The sequence below is a fragment of the Apteryx mantelli genome, chromosome 2 (genome assembly GCF_036417845.1).
Source record: "Apteryx mantelli isolate bAptMan1 chromosome 2, bAptMan1.hap1, whole genome shotgun sequence".
In the NCBI taxonomy this organism is placed as follows: domain Eukaryota; kingdom Metazoa; phylum Chordata; class Aves; order Apterygiformes; family Apterygidae; genus Apteryx; species Apteryx mantelli.
This window is the reverse complement of record NC_089979.1, coordinates 61736008-61756771: the sequence shown is the minus strand read 5'-3', so window position 1 is coordinate 61756771 and position 20764 is coordinate 61736008. Positions and strand designations below refer to the sequence as shown.

The window sequence follows — 20764 nt, the reverse complement described above, 5'->3', positions numbered from 1 at the left end:
TTGCAGAAGTAATTCCACAAAATCATGTGATGGCAGTAATGATGCATTGTACAAAGTAGTAATATTCTAGCATCTATTTTGCATAATGAACTTTAACTGGATTGCTGGTTCTTCCAGCCATGCTACGGAAAGGGGGTCCAACACTACTGCGTCCACTGTTATAGAAAAGCTCGGACCTGTGAGTTGAATTAAGCACAAAATACTGACCCTGATAAAGCCAGAAGAAGTTGAATGCTCCGGAAAGACATTTTGTACTCAACATGACTCAGTGCTATGTGCCTATAATGTCTGCTAAATTCTCCTAATCTTTTTAGAGATTAAAGAATCTGTTTTATTTTTCTTGATTTCTTACCCTTTCCTTTTTTTCTGCTTCATTATGCTTCTAAAACCTTCTTCTCTCTCTTTTTCTATGATGGTGTTTTTCAAAGAGTGAAATGGAACTGAGAGCAGTGATAAAAGGTGAGGATATGTCATACTTTGGTAAGAAGTCACAATTCTGTTTTCCTATATTGCCTGTTTTCCTTACAACCATCTTAAATCAGTACAACTCAAAAAAGCAGTTCAAGAACATAAATAGCTCCTGTCACAGCCTGTCATTTAAGGAAAATCAGGAAAATTAACAATTAACATCAACAAGGGCAACTTTACTTTCTATCATTTATTTTGTTTTAGCAGCAGGAGCAGCGATGAGAATAAATGTTTAACTGCAGCCTTTAGTTTTGTAATTGGTATCAAATTGCCAAGACAGTTGATTAATTTTGTGCTATTTTAGATGCCTATTGCAATCTTGCTATCATACAGTGACAAAAAGGTGGAAAGATGTAGCCTATATTAAAAATGAGGGTTAACTTCATTCATGTCAAATATTGTTAAATAGAAACAAAAAAAACCTACTGTAAAATGTGTCCATTCAATCCCAGGACTGTTAGAACAGAATGAGGTAAATGTGTTTAACCTCATGAGGGTTTCTGTACTCAAGGAAAAAACACAAAACAATGAAATCTTAATCCTTCTTTGGGACTATCAGTGTGAGATTTTAAAGATTAACTGCTTCATTTTAAAAATTCAGAGCTTACATTCAATTAAAAAAGAAATCTTTTCTCCATTATAACTTTTTGCCCTCGTAACATCAACATTTTAAAATGCTTTAATTTTAATTAATCATACTTAAAACTTAGTTATTCTCATATCTGTTTTAACCATATCCGTAAAAGTCTGCCATGCTGCATATGAATGCAAAGATGCAAGAAACATCTTTGTATAGTGAAACTTTCATTCTCTTGAATATAACCAGTTCATCTGTGGATTCTAATCTTCAGAATCCACAGCTGAACTGGTGTCTAAGCATAATACCATTCAAATAATTGATGAATACACATCACCTTTCTATATCACCTTTTACTGTCTTGTAAGGCTTGGACATAGAAAGACAAACTTCTTATTACAACAGGGTACTCAATATACTTTGACATTTCTTTCATTCCAACAGATGCATGTACATAGCACACCTTTTTATCTAAAATCAAAAGCAAAGATTATTTATTCATAATATCAAGAACATACAGCATACCCTATATGGAGTTCCAGACTTTGCACCCACAAAATTAATATATAAAACCTTAAACCCTTCAATTTTGAAGCTATGCTACTACAATGGTATGCACCCATTCTTCTACTAACGAAACATTGGCAGACACCCCACCACTTGTCTATGGTAAAAAAATATAAGGTTCTAATATATACTTGCAGTGTAATAAGTTATTCTGGAGAGAGTCACAAATAATTAGGATGATGTATGGAAAAAGAAACTTTTGAATGTTGTTGGATCGATTCCTGTAACCAAACAGTAGCTTTCTGCACTTTCTCCACTGTCTGCTTCATTTTGTGTGTGGATAAAAGCCATATTTATTCCTTTGCAGCAGGTGAAAAAAGTGGCTAAATACACTGATATTAAAAACTGAAAAAGAGATTAATTGGAACATCTTCCTCCTTTCTTTTTAGGAAGAAACAGTTGCATATAGGCGATGCTAGATTTCATGTTAAAAGGGGCAGCAATACAAGAGATTGATATTTTGACATGGAAAACTACCCTGTAGTTTCTGGGTTACCAGCTGAAAACTAGCAAATGTGGCTGGTGAGCTAAATCTGACTAGAGGTTTATATGCTACGGGCTGATGATCTTTGTCAGTTCCTAGTGCTCTAATATCTGAAAAATCACTATCTTTTGTGGTAGTATCTTTTACACTGGAGAGCAAGAACTGAACAAGCATGAATTTCATGCCCTTTCTGATAAATGCCATTCAGAGGTCTGATTAATACTCTTTTTTAATTTTTGCCATGAATGGGTAAGGGTCTTCACAGTCTGCCTGCATGTAGCAATTCCTAAATAAATGGTGCCTGTAGGCATTTAAATTATTGCTATAGAGAGCATTTTAAAAGATTTTTGACCTCAGATATTTAATTGTAACTCTTCCCTCAGTAAAGTCTTATCAGCTTACAACAAGACTTGATTAGATATGTTTGTAGCTTCCCAATATGAATATCCTCATACTGTTAAATGAAAAATTTCCCCAAATGCCATTGCAGACTTTTGCCAGAACAAAAGAGAACAGCTAGTCTAACAAATTTACTTGGTTTGTCAATACGATTCCATGCTTTCCTTGCTGGATTTGGGGAAAAAAATCAAGAACAGAATTTTGTACAAGACATTCTCTTTGCTTTAACATAGGCAGGCAAGTTTGTTCCAAAGGAATATACTCACAGGTGATTTAAACTATTAATAATATAATGTAGCTGCTTTAAGAAGGGGGCTACTCAGTGACCTTAGCATCATATTTATGATTTATTACCTGTCTTCTTCAATTTCTCCTTTTCTGCACCAAGTGACTTCAAAATCAAAAGCACCAGCATGCATCAATCAATAATATTCACAGCTAAGAGGTATTAGTAACTACATTGAGTAATGTTGCCTGTTATTTTTTATAAGAATTAATATTCTCTTATCAAGGGTCATGTTTTAAAATTTAAAATCACAGTTACAGAAGTATTTTCATCACACTATACCTCAGAACTGAAGTGAAGGCAATGGTCTTATGTTAATTTTACCATTTTTTAATGCACTAATGCTAAGTCTTGTTTTCACTGGTTGCACCTGGTTACCACTGAAGACATTTGGTTGCCCTCCTGCTCTTCGCAGCACATTAGCTGAAAACAGAGAGCTCTTCTTGGGTCAGGAGTGGGCATATTATCTGTGTGCCTTGCACATGAAGAAAGCCGAGACTTGAACAGGGGGACCCATGGGGTCCCCAGGCCTTTTAAAAGCCCCTGGTAGTCTCTAGGCAGGCAGCTCTACCACGGGTGCCAAAAGAGAGTTTCCTTCTGGCAGAACCACTAGGAGCTGGACAAAGTTGTCTCAGTGGGGAATCACTTGTATTATTGACAGGCATATGTCAGGAATTAAAGCAATTCCATGAAAACAGAAATTTTTGGCAAACTATTTGCCTGGTGCCTGCCTGGTTCTCATGGAGCTTTTCTGAGGAACATTTCTGGAAGTAATACAAATACACAAATTTTACAGTGGTATCATCTGCTGTTCTGGAGTGGCACAAATGGCAAACTCCACCTGCCACTGAATATCTTTGTGCTTCAGGGGCCCAGTTTTATTTGACTGTGTTACAGGACACTGTGAAGTTGCATACTTAACTTTCAGTGTGGATGTGTTTACTCTCTGAAAGAAATGTGTTCCTGATAAGTCAATTTTGCTTTTTGTTGACTCAATTTCCCGGCTTTGTCCTGCAGTTCAGTTTTCTAACTGTTGCTACAAGATGGCATTTCACAAATCTTTATAAATGCATAGTTGCATAATGTAGCAAAACCAAAATATTTAGTAAAATTCCTCCAGATGACCAGTCCCTTTTATTTTTCTTTTTTGGAAACATTATCTACATTATCATTAACTGAACGTTACTCATTCGCTGCATAGGAAGACAAACTCATCTGGGACAGACAGCAACCTTTCCCCAGGAAATGGAAGGAGTGCACTTCTGTATAGATCTTGTGTTCTTATCTAAAACACAGCTAAAGCACTAGCTTTAGGATTTAGATTTTTAAAGCATATGGGCACTGAATCTATAAAGCAGTTCTGATACTCTCCAGTTTTCCTTTTTCCTACTTTGGGGCCATGAAGAATATATAAGCATTAAATGACCAGTGTTTAAGTCACTAAGAAAAATAGTTACAGATACAGCATAGAAACCTGCAGAACATGCTGGAAACTTATTCCAAGGAATTTTAAAGAAAATGTGTATTTTTAGGGCAAGGAAAATGATCACAGTTGCATAGAAATACAAATAATTGGCCAGTTCCTCAAAAGGCGTATATTTGGCAAAGCTCCATTGAATAACAGAACTGTACCAGCTGAGCATCTATCCTTTTGTATCACACTTTGCATGCAACATTTGCAAATTGGAAAATTTCCCAAAGCAAAATGTCAACCACATTTTTTTCTTAAATGAAAGTGTGAATGAAGCTTCCTTGATGGGTACAGCTCAGAGACCTGTACCATAGGTACAGCTCCCTGACAGCGTGGGAGAACAGTTTTTCATTATTGTGTTAGCTCATCAAAAATTTCTCTGTAGGGAGCCATTCTACTCCTGAGTGTGGCAGCAGTGTGAGAAGGAGTAGAGGTAGTGAATGAGACAGGAAAGGAGAGCAAAAATAAAGCTGGTTGTGGTGGGGTGCAACTGTTTCATTCAAATGGATCACAAAACTTTTTTATTCAGCAGCTGTTCACTGAGTGTAGAAATCTTTACGTTTGTAAGGTCTGTTAGTCTGTAAAGTGTTTGAAGAAAAGCTGGACATACTGTATCAGTAAATGTTTAATCAAAAGCAGAAGTTTCTTCTGTACTTTTTTATGATATATACATATATGTATATGTATGTGTATATATAAAACAACCCGACAGCACTTTTTCAGTAAAATTATAATAGCTAAAACTGATTGTTTAATTGGAAAACAGTCTATGTGTCTCCTCCTTGACACGCTTCCTCAACCTGTCCTGAGAAACAACTAGTGAGAAGAATTCCTCTTGTAATCATGGCAGAGACTTTCGTACTGGGAACAGAATGCAAGGGCTGCTCATACAATAGCAAGAGAGCAGATTTTTCTCTCCACATTTTCAAATGTTCCAGGGCATTGCAAGAAGTACATAAATATTTGATGCCACTTACAAAAATCTAAATATTTAGGATAAATAAAACTTGTTCCCTGCCTACAGGTATGCCTTCCAACTTATTCCCTCCTTACTGATTACAAACACACCTTCTACAGTTCATTTTTTAAAGACCTCTTCCGAAGAAAGAAAATTTCCATTGAGATGCACTCATCATCCTTTTCCATGTAAACTGATACCTGATCCATGGTCATACAATATACAGTGTGCATCTAAAACAGAAATCTGAGAAAGAAACAGAGAAAATCAAAGTAACGCTTACCAGAAAGACAAGACCAGAGCTCAGCTTCTGTACCATATCTGGCCCACAACATACAATACGAGATTGCCAGTCAGGAATGCAGCCCACATTTATTTGTTTGAAGAACAGCTTTCCTGCTGTTTAAAGTTATGCTTGCAGGCATGATTATTTAAATAATTTGCAAATGAGAAGACTTCTTGGCAGTTCTAAGGGCTCTACTTTGCTGCTTATATGTGCATCCACAGCTCTTAGAGGTATTCATGGGAGCTATGCGCATATTAGTAAGGGCAGGATTTGTGCCCTAGGAATTTAAGGTTAGACACATACTAGGTAGTAACCTTCTCTTAATGCACCAAATTCTATTCTCAACAAATAACTAAGTATTCGCCTGCTACTCCAGTACTTATTGGAGTCCGATTCAAGTAATACTTGACCCTCCGAGTAATTAGCAACTTTACTTGATTCTAAGGGTAACATCTACATTATCTATGCTGTTTATTTAATTGGCAGCATTTCAACAATTCCAGCTGGAATCAGTGGGCTGCAACAAGGACCTAAAAACACTATCAGATGAACTAACCTGACAATGGAGATGGGTAGGAAGACCCTAATGTCAAAATGCGTCATCATGATAGAGCCCAGAGAGGGCCTTCTCCCGTCATGCAGAAACCTTCACACCAACACAGTTTCTTTTGTTTCAACCACTTTCTTACAACACAAATGCTTTCCCCTCCCTCCCCTCCTTTCTAAACATATTAACAAAAGGAAAGATAAAATAAATAAATAACAGCTTAGCCTCTGCTTCAGGGAAGCTGCCTCTTCAGGGTTCAACCTTTGCTGTGACCAGGCTGGAGCTGGCCGGCCTCAGTTTTCACTGCAAATTGTGGGTGCGGAGGGCGCACGTTGCTTCCTGACCCCAGTGGCAGGCTCCAGGCTAGACTGTCTCTCTCGGCCGGCTGCTCTCCGGGTGTCATTGGATGAGGCCTGAGCTGTAGCTGAATCCGTAGCTGCCGGCCAGCGCCAGGGACTGCTGGTGCTCCTCGCCCTGCTCCGAGGGGTAGCTGGGAAATGTCTGTGCCCGAGACACCTTCCCTGGACCGAGACTGTGACCTAGAGGTCAGAGATAAGAGTAACGAAAGCATTATAAAATTTTACCATAACTCAGCTTCCTTAATTTACTTGGGCCCTGTTAGTCATGAACACTGGGCTCTGGCTGACTGATTTGGACTTTTCTGGCCCGTGGCCCCGTCGGTGGGGAGGGCCAGCCTCCAAGGCTGAAGGTATCTCTTGCTGTACCAGCATCACTGCCCGGCTGCCACCTGAGCCTCTGCTGGCCAATCTGCACAGAGCTGCAGCAGCACAGCAAAGCACTGCCCCGAGACGCAGCGCAAGGAGGGGCTGCACTCTCCTAGCAGGTCTGGCAAACAAAAGTCACTGAGCTTTCTGTATTTCCCATTCAATCTGATGCTGCTGGCATGCACTGAGAGCAGACCTACCATGCTGGGCTCTTCTGGGGCTTAAAAGGAGGCTTTGTGCCCACACCTAAAGCACAACTGGAAGATAGATGCCTAGCTGAGACAGAAACTATCCAGACCCAACATAAACATAATTTAGAGTCAGAATTTTTTTTTTTTTTTAGTTTTCAGAATATCACATCTATATATTTGATACCTTCATCATCTACTATCATCTCAATGATATTTGACAGAGCTGATGAAGAACTTATGCACATCTTATATATCTGAAGCCCTGCTTAAATCACAGAAGTAATGCATGTGGTTTCAGAGGAATTAGTAATGCAAATGTCATTTCACATACTTATTGTCACTGGAATATAGGATGTTAGTTTGTGCCAGGTAAAAATAGTCATTTCAAGATCAATCTTGAGATGGGATATAGTTTGTGTGTGAGAATACTGGTTGGGAAGAAGTATATCTGTGATCTTTTCTCAGAAGTCCTAGTGAGTTTCACAAAATCATGGCTTGTTCACTCACAGTTGAGGAGGTGGGAAATGATTGTGAAAAATCAAAATAAGCCGGCGATAGAATATCGCTCATATGATGATTCTCTATCATGATCACTCACCCATCTCAAAATACTTTTTTGAGTTTGAGATTTCATTAGTAACTAAGACTGATGCAACATTGACTGCTCTTAGTTCCAAAGTATGTATCTTCATCCAAAGTATATTTTCCAATTTTGGAAAGGTATACTGAAGCCTGGAATTAAAATGGTTTTGGATAATTTTTTTTGAAATGTCTTTAATACATGTATTATATGTAGGAATACAAAATAATAGTTTTCCTTCAACCACAGATTTTAAATTAAAGGATGGCTTTGACAAAGTATATACTCTTATGCTGAATAATTCATTTCACATTGAAACACTTCAAAATAAGTATCAGTTTGCTAGACTGACCTAGTAGTACTGGAACTAAGAATGCTGCTGATTGGATTTGGCAAAACTTTATCATTACTGTTGTACTTGGAAAAGTCTGGCTATAATAACTGTTACTTACTGCCTGCTTCATGAAGAAAACCTCAATTCACCCAAAAATGAGTACATCAGTGGCAATATTAGGGCCAAGAGAGAGAAAACAAACAACCCCCCCACACACACACTAAATAAAAAACAGACTGAAAGGTACATCTCAGTGACACTGGAGACAATAAAACTACAGACTGAATTCCCTTTCAGAGTATGACAAAGCAGAATGATTTCTGTATGCATATCTTTATTATTCATTCACTAGATTAAATCCACATTGGCTATGAAAACCCTGACTGAGATGCTAAGTTTAAATATTTTCTGCTTCAAGAAGCTTTTGCATCAAACTGAATTGAAACGTACAGTGGCTGTAAGGTCTGAGCTGCAAACTAAAAGTACTGAAAAAACAGATAGCATGTTGTCTGAGAATAATCTGAAAAGCTCTACTTTGAGCAAATTTTAACCAGGGAGAATATTAAGTGAGGTCTTTACACATTTTTACTTTTATTTGGTATTTGCATTGCAGATAGTGTTAGTTTTTTTTTTTTATTTAATGCAAGCCAATCTATAGAAAGTTGCATGACTGTAATGACTGTTAATTTGGTGTTCCAAATCTGTCATTTTTCTTTCTAAGGATGTAAGGCCATATTTTCTTTTTACTCAGAGGCTAGAATCACAGTCTTTAATGGCCCATATGGAACTTTTAATCCAGTCGCATGATTGGCTCTGCAAAATTTGTTTCTTTCTTACCAAGAAAGATCATTAAAATATGTCAAGGTACCATTTTCTTCCATTCCGTTATTGTATTGAATCAAAAAAAAAAAGTAAAACAAACAGGCCCTGCAACAAGAAGCAGGACTAGAAACACTTGCCAGCCAAGTGTGCTCTGTCTCTCATCTGACCAATTCTGAATTCCTTGCCCAACTTCTGTAAAGTGATGAAGAGCGCCCCATCCTAAGATAATTTCTAGACAAGGCATTAAGGCCATCTCTTAAAATATAGAAGATCAATTGAATGTACTAAGGTTAAGAAGGAGATTAAATTCAAGTCTTTCATTTCCTGAATGTATGCTTTAGATGCTAGCACGTCTCTTACTGATCTTTAAAAGAAAATTGTAGCCGCTAAATCTCACAACAGGACTGATTTAAGCCATTCTGTAACCAAAGGGGTCAATGAGGCTAAGTGACTTCCTCCCTGGCTGCGTATGTGCTCAGAGAGGGAGACTGTCTTAGATCCAAAAGATTAAAAAAGCCGCTCAACAGAGCCAAAAGGTCTAAGACGCCAGGGCTCGGCCCAAGCCACTATTTTCATAGAACATAACATTCACGGAACATACAACATTATTCTATGAAAATAATAATAAAAAGAATAGAGGACAGATCAAATGAAATGAGCAAGCTATGGGTAATAGAGAATTTGTCAGTTTAGGAAACTATATCACAGCATTTAAATAAAATGAATAAAAATATCTAACAGTGGTAAAACAATGAAATAGTGCCATGGTTTTCAGGCTGACTTAAGATTTTCAATGGGAAAATTTCCGAATTTTAGGGTTTTGTTCAATGCAGAGCTTTTTTTTAAATTTAGTATTTCCCAGAGGGGAAATTCTAAATTATAATCCACTATTTCATTTTCATTCTTACTAAAAATTATTTTAATACTGATCATCTCACCAGCCTTACAGAGTCTTAACTATTGCAGAGTTTCTACAGTTAAGGTTTAGATTTTGAATCTAAAGATACAGGAAAAGCTTTTGAAGCAAAGAAATAAATTCCACAGTTTTCTAAGCTTCTGCTGGAATATTTGCTGTGTTATATTTGTGTCTTAACAGGTTAAGAGAGAAGTAGGAGAATTCTGTTTGTGGACTTTGCAGCTCTTTGGTACCACAGCTGTTTTCAAGAATACTAGATAAACTCTTCTGTACAGTTCTTCTGAAGTCAGTGTGAGGATTTTGAATATTACACGCTTTGTGAGCTGAAGACACCAGGAGAGTTGGTGGAGCTTTCTTCTTGTGGCTTACATAGGAAATATATTTTTTTCTTTTCTAAGACAGGACCTTGAAAAGGCAAGTATTATTCAGTCTACTTCGGCCTTTATTCAGATTTACTGTCAGGATCAGAGAACGCAATGAAGCTGTAGTCCAAACCAATTAAGTATGAATGGTACATAAGGATAATTTAATGTAATCTGGCAAATTAGACCAAAATTAGATTTTTCCTGATCTTAATTATGTTGGAAACAGAGGCAGTATACATAAAGATCTTATATCATGACATGGTACTTATTTATAACAATTCTTTAGAGGAAAAACCCTGTGGTTTCCTAGTAACAGAGTGATGGGTGTTTATATAAGTAGATTGATCACAGCTTCTAAGAAAAAACTTGCACAACTGAGCAAGTTTTAAAAGCTACTTTGCTGCTGCTTATTGGGAAATGTTTCTCTCCGGGGTTCAGAATTCAGAATCTGAACCAGAAGGCAGGGGCCTGGTTCACTTCTTTTCTAAAAGAAGACAGGGTCACACTTTTCTTTTTAATACAAGAATTCAAGGGATTCTTTTATCCAATGTTCTCTGGTTAGAGCACTCATCCGTGATGTTCAAATCCTGGCCTCAAATGCCCCTCTCCCTCTGGGCAGGGTTTGACATTGCACTTTCTGTAGTGGAAAATCAGCTGAAAATGTCCCCTTCCTCTTCTGTACCCATAGGGCTGTCCCTCAGTTGTGCCCTTGCAGCTAGCTCCTTTGCAGACTGCAGCCCTTTGGTGATCTGGTTTGCAAACAGCCCAATGAATCGTTGCACTGGCACAGCTGAGGAGCAGGCACAAGCAGCCAAGGGCAAGAGATGGTGAGATTTTTCTCTGACTGGCTTCGGTGCCAGAAAATTTGTTTGGAGAATGATGACCTGAGTAATACATATCCAAATTCAGGAGAATGATATTGCCACCAGACTACTGATGCTTTTGATGCAGGATCACTTTTGAAACCCTGTGGCTAAACTGTCCTGCTATAATATCTAAAATATATGTATATTTTTACAGTACAATGATTAAAAATTAATAGGACCAGAGACTCCTGTGTTTCAGCTTCTGCTGTAGAGCTTTTTAAGTACCTCATATTAGATAGTCATTAGATAAAATATAGAAACAGTTCTTTGCAGCTGCACAGCAAGTTTTCATCTGGGACTTCCTAACCCCCTGAACAGATGACTTTACAAACAAAATGATGTTCTTCTAATGTAGTTTTACTTTTCTAGGTTATGATAATAATCATATTTGAAAATAAAACTTGGCACTTTCATTCCCAAGATTATGAGCACAAAATTGAAGTCATTAAATTAAAGCCAATTGGATATCTTTATTAATATGCTTTGTATATATGTACATGGGAGTGCTCTGAGACTTCATGAGGACAAAAGTTCTGTGATTGCAAATGCTATAGAAAAACATGGTTGTTAAAAAGAAATTTATACGAATTAGTCAGTTCAAGCTAAGAGCTAGAAAAGTAAATCACTCTGCACACTAAAGCAATCTTTTCTTTTTTAGAAGTATCCATTTGCAAATTCTGGTATTCACAATAAACAGAACAGTTTGGAAGTCAGTGAAACTGAGATGATGAGATTTTATTCACAAAGGATGTTGCAAGGAGGTGTAAAAAAACCCAATTAGCTAACAGATGTTTGAGGAATGAAATGTAGGTGAGAAAGAGTTAGTTGCATTTTGTTTTCTCACACAATTCCCACTAGGCAATAAATGTGGCCCTTCAGCCAGAAAAGTCCACAAAACTAGTACCAGCCTTTAATCTAGATTTATATCTTCTAAGGACTTTTCCAACAGCAGTAGAAATATATAAGAGAAGGCCCAAGGATTGTACTGAGGACATGGTTTTGATGGGGACTGATGTCTCAAGATGCTTCAATGTCTAATATTCTTGGCGGCATTATTGTAAAGATGCAGCACAAAATGGGAAGGTCACTGCAGCTATGCATTGAGAGTCCACTAGGGAAAATAAAACACTTATTGCAAGAAAATAAATTATTATGACTGCTTATTTCTGATGGAAGCTTTTATCTTCCTAAGAGCTTTTGTTGCAAAGAAAGACAAAATTCATATTTTATTCTGGGTAAAGAAAATGGTTCTCAAAAAAACCCTACTACAATCTCAAATCACGTTAAGTGGCTATTATTGCATCAAATAGGATAGTTTCATTTAAGGCAGAAAATAAATGATTGCTGTTATCCTATTTATAAATTGATACTGGTTAAAATTCTGCCAACATTTCTGTATTCAATATACAGTATCTCCTATTGAGCTGTTGATGAGAAAGCATCTTTTCCTTTTCTGCCGTTAGTTGATTGGGATAACTAAAGCAAAGTTTCATGCTAGGGCAAACTGCTACAAAGCAAAACATTTATTCTGCTGTAACGATGCAGTTGGATTGCAAGGGCATTAATTGGTACAGCAATTATTATGCTGTCAGTCACAAAAAGAGGCAATGGAAAGGAGCAGATGGAAACTGAATAATAGTATAAGCTACATTAGAGCATATTGATTTTCATATACTTATTGAAAGTGAAACTGTGGGCCTGATTCAGTTCCAAATAAAGAAATCCAAACTTTCCCTTGAATTTAACAGATACTGGAATTAGCACTTCAGGGAGCACAGCTGGGCCCAAACGGTTACATTTTATAAAATAATTTTATATTTCATCAAACATCTATCTTTTTGAGGGGAAAACAAATATTTGGAAACAGATTTTTTGAGACACATTTTTAATAAAAGGGTTTAGTTTGTATCTGAAATAATTTTGAACCAGTATATTTTAAATTTGTCCTGAAATTTATAGGAAATACATTTAGGGAAAGAATGTAAAAAATCCTACTAACATTTCAGAATATTTCATTTTCATTCTCAATTAAATATAATTTTAATTTTCTTTGAAATTGTAAATGAAATGAAGAATCCATTTTTGCCAGTTACAAGATCACTAAATATCTGACTGGAAGGTATTCATTACAGATTTCCATCACTTTCCAGAACTGGAAGACTACTGCGCACCATAAAAGTTTCTGGTATTATCATCAGGGTCTCCTCTAGGGAAGACAATATTTTACATATGCAGGTAGAAAAGATTGCAGGAATAATTTTTTGGCAGTTTTAAAAAAAAGTAAATCTACAATATGTCCATTTTTTCTGTCTTAAAGAAGAAGTTTTCCTCATTCCAATTTTGGCACGAGAACACTGGCGTTTTATGATGAATACATTTATATGTTAATATTTTGAAATCAATAAAATGCATGTCCTTATGTCTTTGTATTAGTGCTGATCATTTCGGTACCTACAAATAATATTAATTGCACGTAAACTCTATGTACAGAAAAAAAAGCACTATTTCACCTGTATTGCTATCTGAAAAGAGCAAGTATTTAAAAGCACCATCTCAAAAACATGTCTACAGCTAACCTATTGACTAAAGGGTAGGTTGGTTAGTCAATAGGTTAGTTGTAGTTGTGTTTCAAGATACTGCTTTTGAATACCTGCTCTCTCAGTGCATGTAAAGTGTATTTCACCTTCAAAACCCACTCTCTCCTTAAGACTACTTAAGCCATCACAAGGTGATGTAGTTCTTGTGGTAGGAACAGCACAGAATCAACCACATCTTTCTCAAAGGTGAGTAGGTTTCCCGTGACCAACCGATTATTGTTAGTCCATTGGGGATTTTTTCCTAATAATATATCTTTTTATTCATAGGAACAGCTTTCTATGCCTCTGTGTGTGTATAAAAGGAGGAGACGTATATAAATGCCTGCTGCCTAGCATCTCTGTCTAGAAGATGGAAAGAAGAAGAAAGTTATTCTGCACACATCTCAAACATTACCCAATAGTTTTTTCCCCTTTTTGCCCACCAACTATTCCTGCAGCCAAAATATGACACATATTTGGGAAGAGCAATCTGTTTCATGTATTACATCTCTTTGATGCTTGTGCTCTCCTATTGTAATACATATTTGTATGCATGCATCCTGGAAGTAGTGAGAAATTAAATAGGAGTGAATCTGACTGGGGTGGTAATAATTTTACTCCTGCCTTCTGAGCCAACATGCAGATAAGAACAATAAGCTGGTACATGTTACATCACCTTCCATATACAGATTGCAGTGGTCTTTACAGAGATTAATTGGTTTCATCTTTACAGCTCTTTATTTACACTTGCCATGCTTGTGCTAATGTTACAACACCAAAATAGTCTTCCCTCTCCCTCCATACTGAGTTCAGCTCCTGAGCTACGCCAGCACAGCAGAAGCAGGCATAACTCTGTTCTCATGTAACAGAAAATTAGGCTACAGCTTTGCTTCAAAACAAATAGAATTCTCCAGATGAAAATTTTCAGATAGAAAGGTTTTCTAAGTTCAGTTTCAGAGATTCTGCAAAAGTGAAATTTTCTGCACCCATGTTTTAAACCAATTAACAATTTTCAACTATTTGTTGGGGAAACCTGATCTAAGCTAGCCCTGCATTGAGCGAGCAGTTGGACCAAATGAGCTCCAGAGGCCTCTTCCAGCTTGAACTATTCTATGATACTCTGCAATACTTTATTTTCAGTCATTTGATTTTCTGAGAAAAACAAATGAACGTGTTTTAAATCAGTTAAAGAAAACACTCAGTCATTCTTCCTGACTAGCATATTATATTAGGAGAGTGGTAGTTTTCTCTAAGTCATTACATACATGGTACAATTTGCACCCATTAAAGAAGTGGCTCTGGCCAGAGATTTTGTTTCATAGTGAAAGATAGCAGCATCAGGATCTTGAAGAAAAGCTTTTGACAGGAAAAGTGACCAAACAGTTTAATACTGGCATGTCTCAAAATGATCAACACGTTACTTAGGGCTCTGAATATGATCTTGAATTAGTGCCCTAACAAAGCTAGCTGAAATGGCTGAGTACTTCATACACGGTGGGGAGCATCCCAGGACCAATTTATCCTTTCAGCCACAGACTCAGCCAACAAGAAACTAATATAAAATATCTTCACGCAAGTTGAAAGTATAAGTATTATTTATGAAAATAACAACGCCAATCTTGAAATTTTTATGCCTGTTTAAAGTACAATTATTTCATTTACAACAAAAGTAAACAGAGACTAAGTGTTTTTTTTTTTTTGTGGAGAATGAAGGTAGTTTCATTTTCTGATTCAAGCTCAAAACCTAATGAACTGTACATAATCACAGACTTTTTAAATAAAAGCCTCACAAAGCTGAGACAGGCCACATCAGCAACACTAAGGAAAGAAAAAGAAGATGGCAGAGGAGGAACTCCTGCAGATGACATAAATTCTTTATGTCAGAAAACATTTGAATTAGATAATAAGAAATAAGATGAAAAAGTAATAAGAAATGAATGTTCTGACAATAAGTGGTTATGGGAAAGGTTAAAGGAGGTTTGGGGGAAGATTACATAGCTAAGGAAAACTCTGGCAAGATAATGTTTTTGGTATTTAAAGTACTTTGCCTTATGGGTACGTAACATATCAACAATAAGGAACTACTAGGAAAAAATACTGTTCAACTGGAATAACCTGAAGAGTGGGAAGAATATAAAGGCAATAAAATAAGAAATAAATGCAAAAGAAGATAGCTAAAATTGTGTGACCTCAGTTTATTTGACTCAGTAATGACTTTCTACTGTATTTAAGTAGGTAAAGTTCTACACTTAGCTATCTTCTTTCGCTTTTGATTCCTGTCAGGAGCAGAAAGTCATTATATGAGTCAACTGATTGTTGATCTCTATACATAAATAATTTAGAATATAATTTTCTTTTACATCCTTGAAAATTACATCTACCAGAATAAGTTAAAATAGGTGGCTATGTAAGCAGTGTTATCATCCTGATTTACCAATTTGTCACTTTACTGGATGTTTTTCCCTTACTCAAATTGTTTTTGTTGCATTTCTTCCAAAGCTGAACTAAATGTCCAGTTCAAAGAAGGATATTATCAGTGCCATGTTAAAAAAAACCAAAAAACCTAAATCTTCTACTGATTTGACATGAAGTATCTTACTAAAAATGCAATGTAAAAATGCAAATTTATACTTGCATATCAGTCTGATGGTATAGAGTATTTCACTGTTAAATATTTATTGCATTTTAAATTATGTTGATGTTGACATTTCCCCTTGGATAAGCTATTCCAGAAAACACTGTAAAGGCCTCATGCAATCTACTGATACAACAGAGGTAAAGTGGAATAATGAATTTCTAATTTCATATTAGACAATCTAAAACTGTCTGTTTTAAAAACTGCCTGAAACTAGAGGCTTGCCTTAAACTTAAGGTTGCTTGAGTTTCTTTAAAATAGGACTTCATCTGCACTATGTCTGCAAAGAACAGCTTAAAAGGATAGGCTGAATAACTGAAAAACTATACTCTGAATTTAGGAATACTTTGATAATTTCCCACTAAAATAACAATCTGCTGACTGCCACACATTCATTAAACATGTTTGTAAAATAAAGATGTTTCTTAAATCAAATGAATCAGAGGTGCTAACCCAATGAAAGCGTGATGATAGCTAATTGCAAATTTAGAAAACCATGACAGAGATTGCTTTCCTATCACAATGAAATTATAGAAAAAGTGTGTTTAAAAACTCACTTTCTGCTACCATCTTCACGGCAAAATCCCATCTTACTTCTGGAAGCAGAAAACCAGCAGATAGTTTTGAAGAGCAGCAGCAAACAAAATAAGCTTACACACTTATCAAGAGATAACCGTTCAGTTTAAGCAATGGGATCATTATGTGTTCAATGCCTGCTTGTAAGAGCAAGCTGCAAAGCTCTTCTTGAAAATGCAATTAACATTTTTCTGGTAAGGAATTTTGCACGCTAGCCAAATGCTATACTTATTTAGGATTTTGAGTTTATTTTATATTCTGGAGAGGAAACTTAAGCTGAGATTGTATTCAGGAAAAAATAGGACTTTTTCTATTTCTCAATCAATATTTTTTCTGTCTCAAGCAGGCCTCTTGAACAATCTTTGAAGAAAAACAACTTAATGCTTCCTGTAGGTGACAGGATGTAGTTCAGATGTCTCATATTAACCAGTTTATCCAGGATAATATCCAGGCATGATTCACCAAATCAGAAATAAAAATCTTTGCCTATCTAAAATATCTCAGGGCACAGACACACAGACAGGTGTGGGGTTTATAAATGGGTAAAAAGTCATCCCATACAGGATGATTTGAACAAGCTTGAGCTAAGTATCTTTGTGGATCCAATCCTGAGCTACCTCAACACTTGAGGCTAATTGTTAACATGATAACAGTGACCCATTCTGGTTACTCTTATTTAACGCGAGGTCTTCCCATCTTTGCACTGCATCCTTCAGTGTCCAGACTGAGAATTAAATCTTTCACTGCATAAAGTCTGTATTGTATTTTTTAAATGAATTCAGTTTTAACCTGTAAGAACTCTGCTGAGGACTTCATCGAATTCTTTTACCTTTCATTTATCTTTAGTTAGCCAAGTATTCTCTTGAGATAAAACAGTAAAGATTGATCTGCATTGGAAATCAAATTTTACAATTTGCGGATGAGAAACATGCATATTGCACATGAAAAAATGCAGAAAACAGGTTTCACGAGAGATAATTAAGGTATATTTTGATTTTGATAAATTCTCTACCTATTAGGAACCCAGACAAACCTAATTTTGGAGACATTTTTCATATCTCCTGCATGTTCCCGTACCTTCCTACAAAGCATCTGGTAGCAGCCTCTGTATAATATTTTATTAAAGGGACATAGGTCTAACCCAGTATGAAAATTCCCAGGCTCCTGTCTAGAGTCAGGCTTTTGTGCTGAAGGAACTGGGGGAAGATTTCTATCTGTATTTGGCTTACCAGCACTTTGAATTCTTTCTTTCCTTTCAGGGATTACATACATAAAATATGTGGAAATAAGGCAGTTCACACAGGCCAAACAAATTATTTTTCTGCAGGATTTATTCTCTAAAATAAAGAAGTTCATTGATTTTGGATCTTATAAGTTTAATTGGAATAAAGTAGATGCCTAAAACATCAATGAAGCATTCAGGAAAGTTAATCCATTTTTCATGACTCTATAAATAATTTCTTCTAGCTGTAAAAGCCTTCAATTACCCACTAGGAAATCAAAAACAATGGCTGTAATTCACTGAGGGATGCAAGTGGCGTTCTTTTGCTTTTTTTCCTTAAAGGGAATTCACTGTGATTCAGTGTGAACAAGCTGTGTCATTTTAATCAGACTCGTGTAAAGCTAGAGGAAATGAGCTAAGGTAAATCTGAAAAAGATGTGTCAAACTGGCAGATCTGCTTGTGTCTTGAGATGGGAGAAGTCCTTTTTTCTTTATTCTCATGAATGACTGGAGAAAAAAGAGTAAGCCAAAGCACTTTATTTCTCCTCCCGTACAAAAATAAATAAATAAATAAATAAATAGCTATACTTTGAATACCAACAACAATAATCATCACACCTGAATTACTGCCCATGTGTCTTCTCTCTGAAAATTTGTTATTAAACCTGCAAATACTGTTTCCCATTTCTTGGCTTTTCCTACTTCTCTGCTCATTGAGGCCAGTTTTGGCCTCACAAAGTCAGTCCTAAGAAAAAACAGTGCGTTCTGGCAAATTAGTTGACCAATTTGCTGAAAGTACAGGCAAGAAGATGTAGGAAACTATAATCTCTTAAGTGACATTCATTCTGTCCTCTCTCAGTGCCTATTAGTTAAGCATTATTAAAGCAAGCTAGGAAATTAAAAAATAGTACCCACAGCACCAGGCAATAACCAACAATGGTATGCAGAACATGACACATATAAAGTAATTATATTTCCTACAAATGTTTGGAGAAAAGAGTGTTTTAAAATAAAGCAAGGTTAGTCCTGATGGCAATTTTGCTATTGGCTCGGATTAGGCAGAGCTGTAATGCAGAAGTTAAATTCATTATGCGTGCCTGTAGTAGTAGCATACAACATCAGAGGACAAGGTGAGCAAAGATGAAGCGCCTGGGATGGCTGAAGGTTAGAGATACCAGTGTTCAGTAGCAGCTTAGCTAAGAGCAAGGTGGATGGCATGGAGCCAGCAGCAACAGAAGAGAAAAAAGAAGTAACATAAAGGATGGCAGATATGTCCCCTCCACCTTTACATTGCTCACTCCCTTTGCACACCATGCACAAACTCCTGAATGAAACCTGGGGGATTGCTCATGTACGGCTAGATCACCCAGTGCTCCAGCCATTTGCAGCTATTGGCAGCAACACTGAGGCAAGTGAAATTCAGAGCAGCCTTTTGTATATCACTGCTCCGAATACACCAGGGCACAGAAGAGACTCCAAGCAACTTTGCCTTCCCTCCTTCCCTCGCCAGGGTTTGTTGCTGTTTGTGCTATTTCTACTTCGAGTTCATATCAAACCAGAACAATGTATAATGTAGAAGCATACAATATGAGATGATATTCTTGAGTTATGGCACCACTTCTTCGCAAACACTGAAAAAAATATTAACTTACGCATATATTTCTAGGTTTATTAGTACAGCTCTAAAAGGACAGAAATAAATAACAGAATTTAAGTAGCTTTCCAACTGGAAAAAATGGGAATTCAGAGAGCTGTAAATCAGCTGTGATTTAAAAGGAAATTAAAGCATAATTTTAGCAGAAATTACTCTGAAAGTACTATAGCTGTTGAAACATGATGACATACTTTTACATGAAGACAAAATGGCAGCTTGCAAAACCATGCCATATAAGGTATTTGCTCCAGGTTGTAAGCATAAAGTCAGACTAAAATTAAACTTATATATGCTCTATTTTAAGAGCATATTGAGGACAATTTTAGGAGAAAAATAAATTTAAAAAATGCCTGACAAAGCAAATTCCTAAAATAAAGAAGAAAGCATATGTCTTTTTTTATCTCTTTACAGTCTCATTCTCCCTGGAGAAGCAATAATTAAAAATTAGTAATTGTGATGACTTCTACATATCATTTGTTTAAAACTAAAGATAGTGAAGCAGTACTGAGGGGTTCTTAGCTGAGTGTGCCCCAGACTGGAACTAGTTAAGTGTCAGATAACTCTGATAGAAGAAGCTATGCTATTAATGACAAAATATAAATGATTTATACCACTAGAAGAACAAAGACTAAAATTTATTATGTTATAGCTCACACCAGCGAGGACTACACCATCCTGATTACTCAGGACATTGATTTTGCATCATAAAATTACCAAATTTACATCCCATAGCTAGAACTTACAGTAAAAATAATTTTCTTTATATAGTCTTGCGGCTGCAGACATGAAGACTACTAAGGCACAGAGGAAGGAGTATTACATCTTTCTTGGAGAGCTGTATCTCTCACGAGATCTTTGCATTCTCCCATTTCCGTTCCTTTAGGATGGATATTTAATGAAATGCAGGCATACGTATAGGAGCCTCTAAAATAGCTCAAACACTAGCTCAAAATGTCAGCCAGTGAATACTCAGTACAAAAGTCCCTGGCTTCAGAAATTCTCTCTGAAAGGCAAAACAAAATTAAACAAACATTCTTGCCTTTTTAGAGAGCTTCATGAGAACAATCACCCGCTAAAAAAGGACCTTTGTTGGGGCGTGGAATCTGCCTGGCCATTTGCTTTAGAGGATAGACAGGAACTGAATTTAAAACACAACTGGGGAGCTATCTGAATTTAGGAGACATTCAGACCTGAGCCTGCTGAAGGCTTTGAGACCACGTGCTTTACTCTTGTAACTGTGGTGTTCAGAAGACACCCAG

General features: G+C 36.5%; 1 protein-coding gene across 2 annotated transcripts in view; it reads right to left on the bottom strand.

Moving 5' to 3' along the window:
* The window catches only part of DOK6 (docking protein 6), a 266798-nt gene that overhangs the window by 4475 nt on the left and 241559 nt on the right, over window positions 1-20764 (bottom strand). Inside the window, exon 8 of one of the 2 annotated variants that reach the window (XM_067290751.1) lies at window positions 895-6582. In XM_067290751.1, coding sequence (XP_067146852.1) covers window positions 6443-6582 — 140 coding nt within the window. In that variant the 3' untranslated portion in view covers window positions 895-6442. The remainder of the gene's footprint in view (window positions 1-894; window positions 6583-20764) is intronic. The other variant, XM_067290752.1, reaches the window with a different exon arrangement.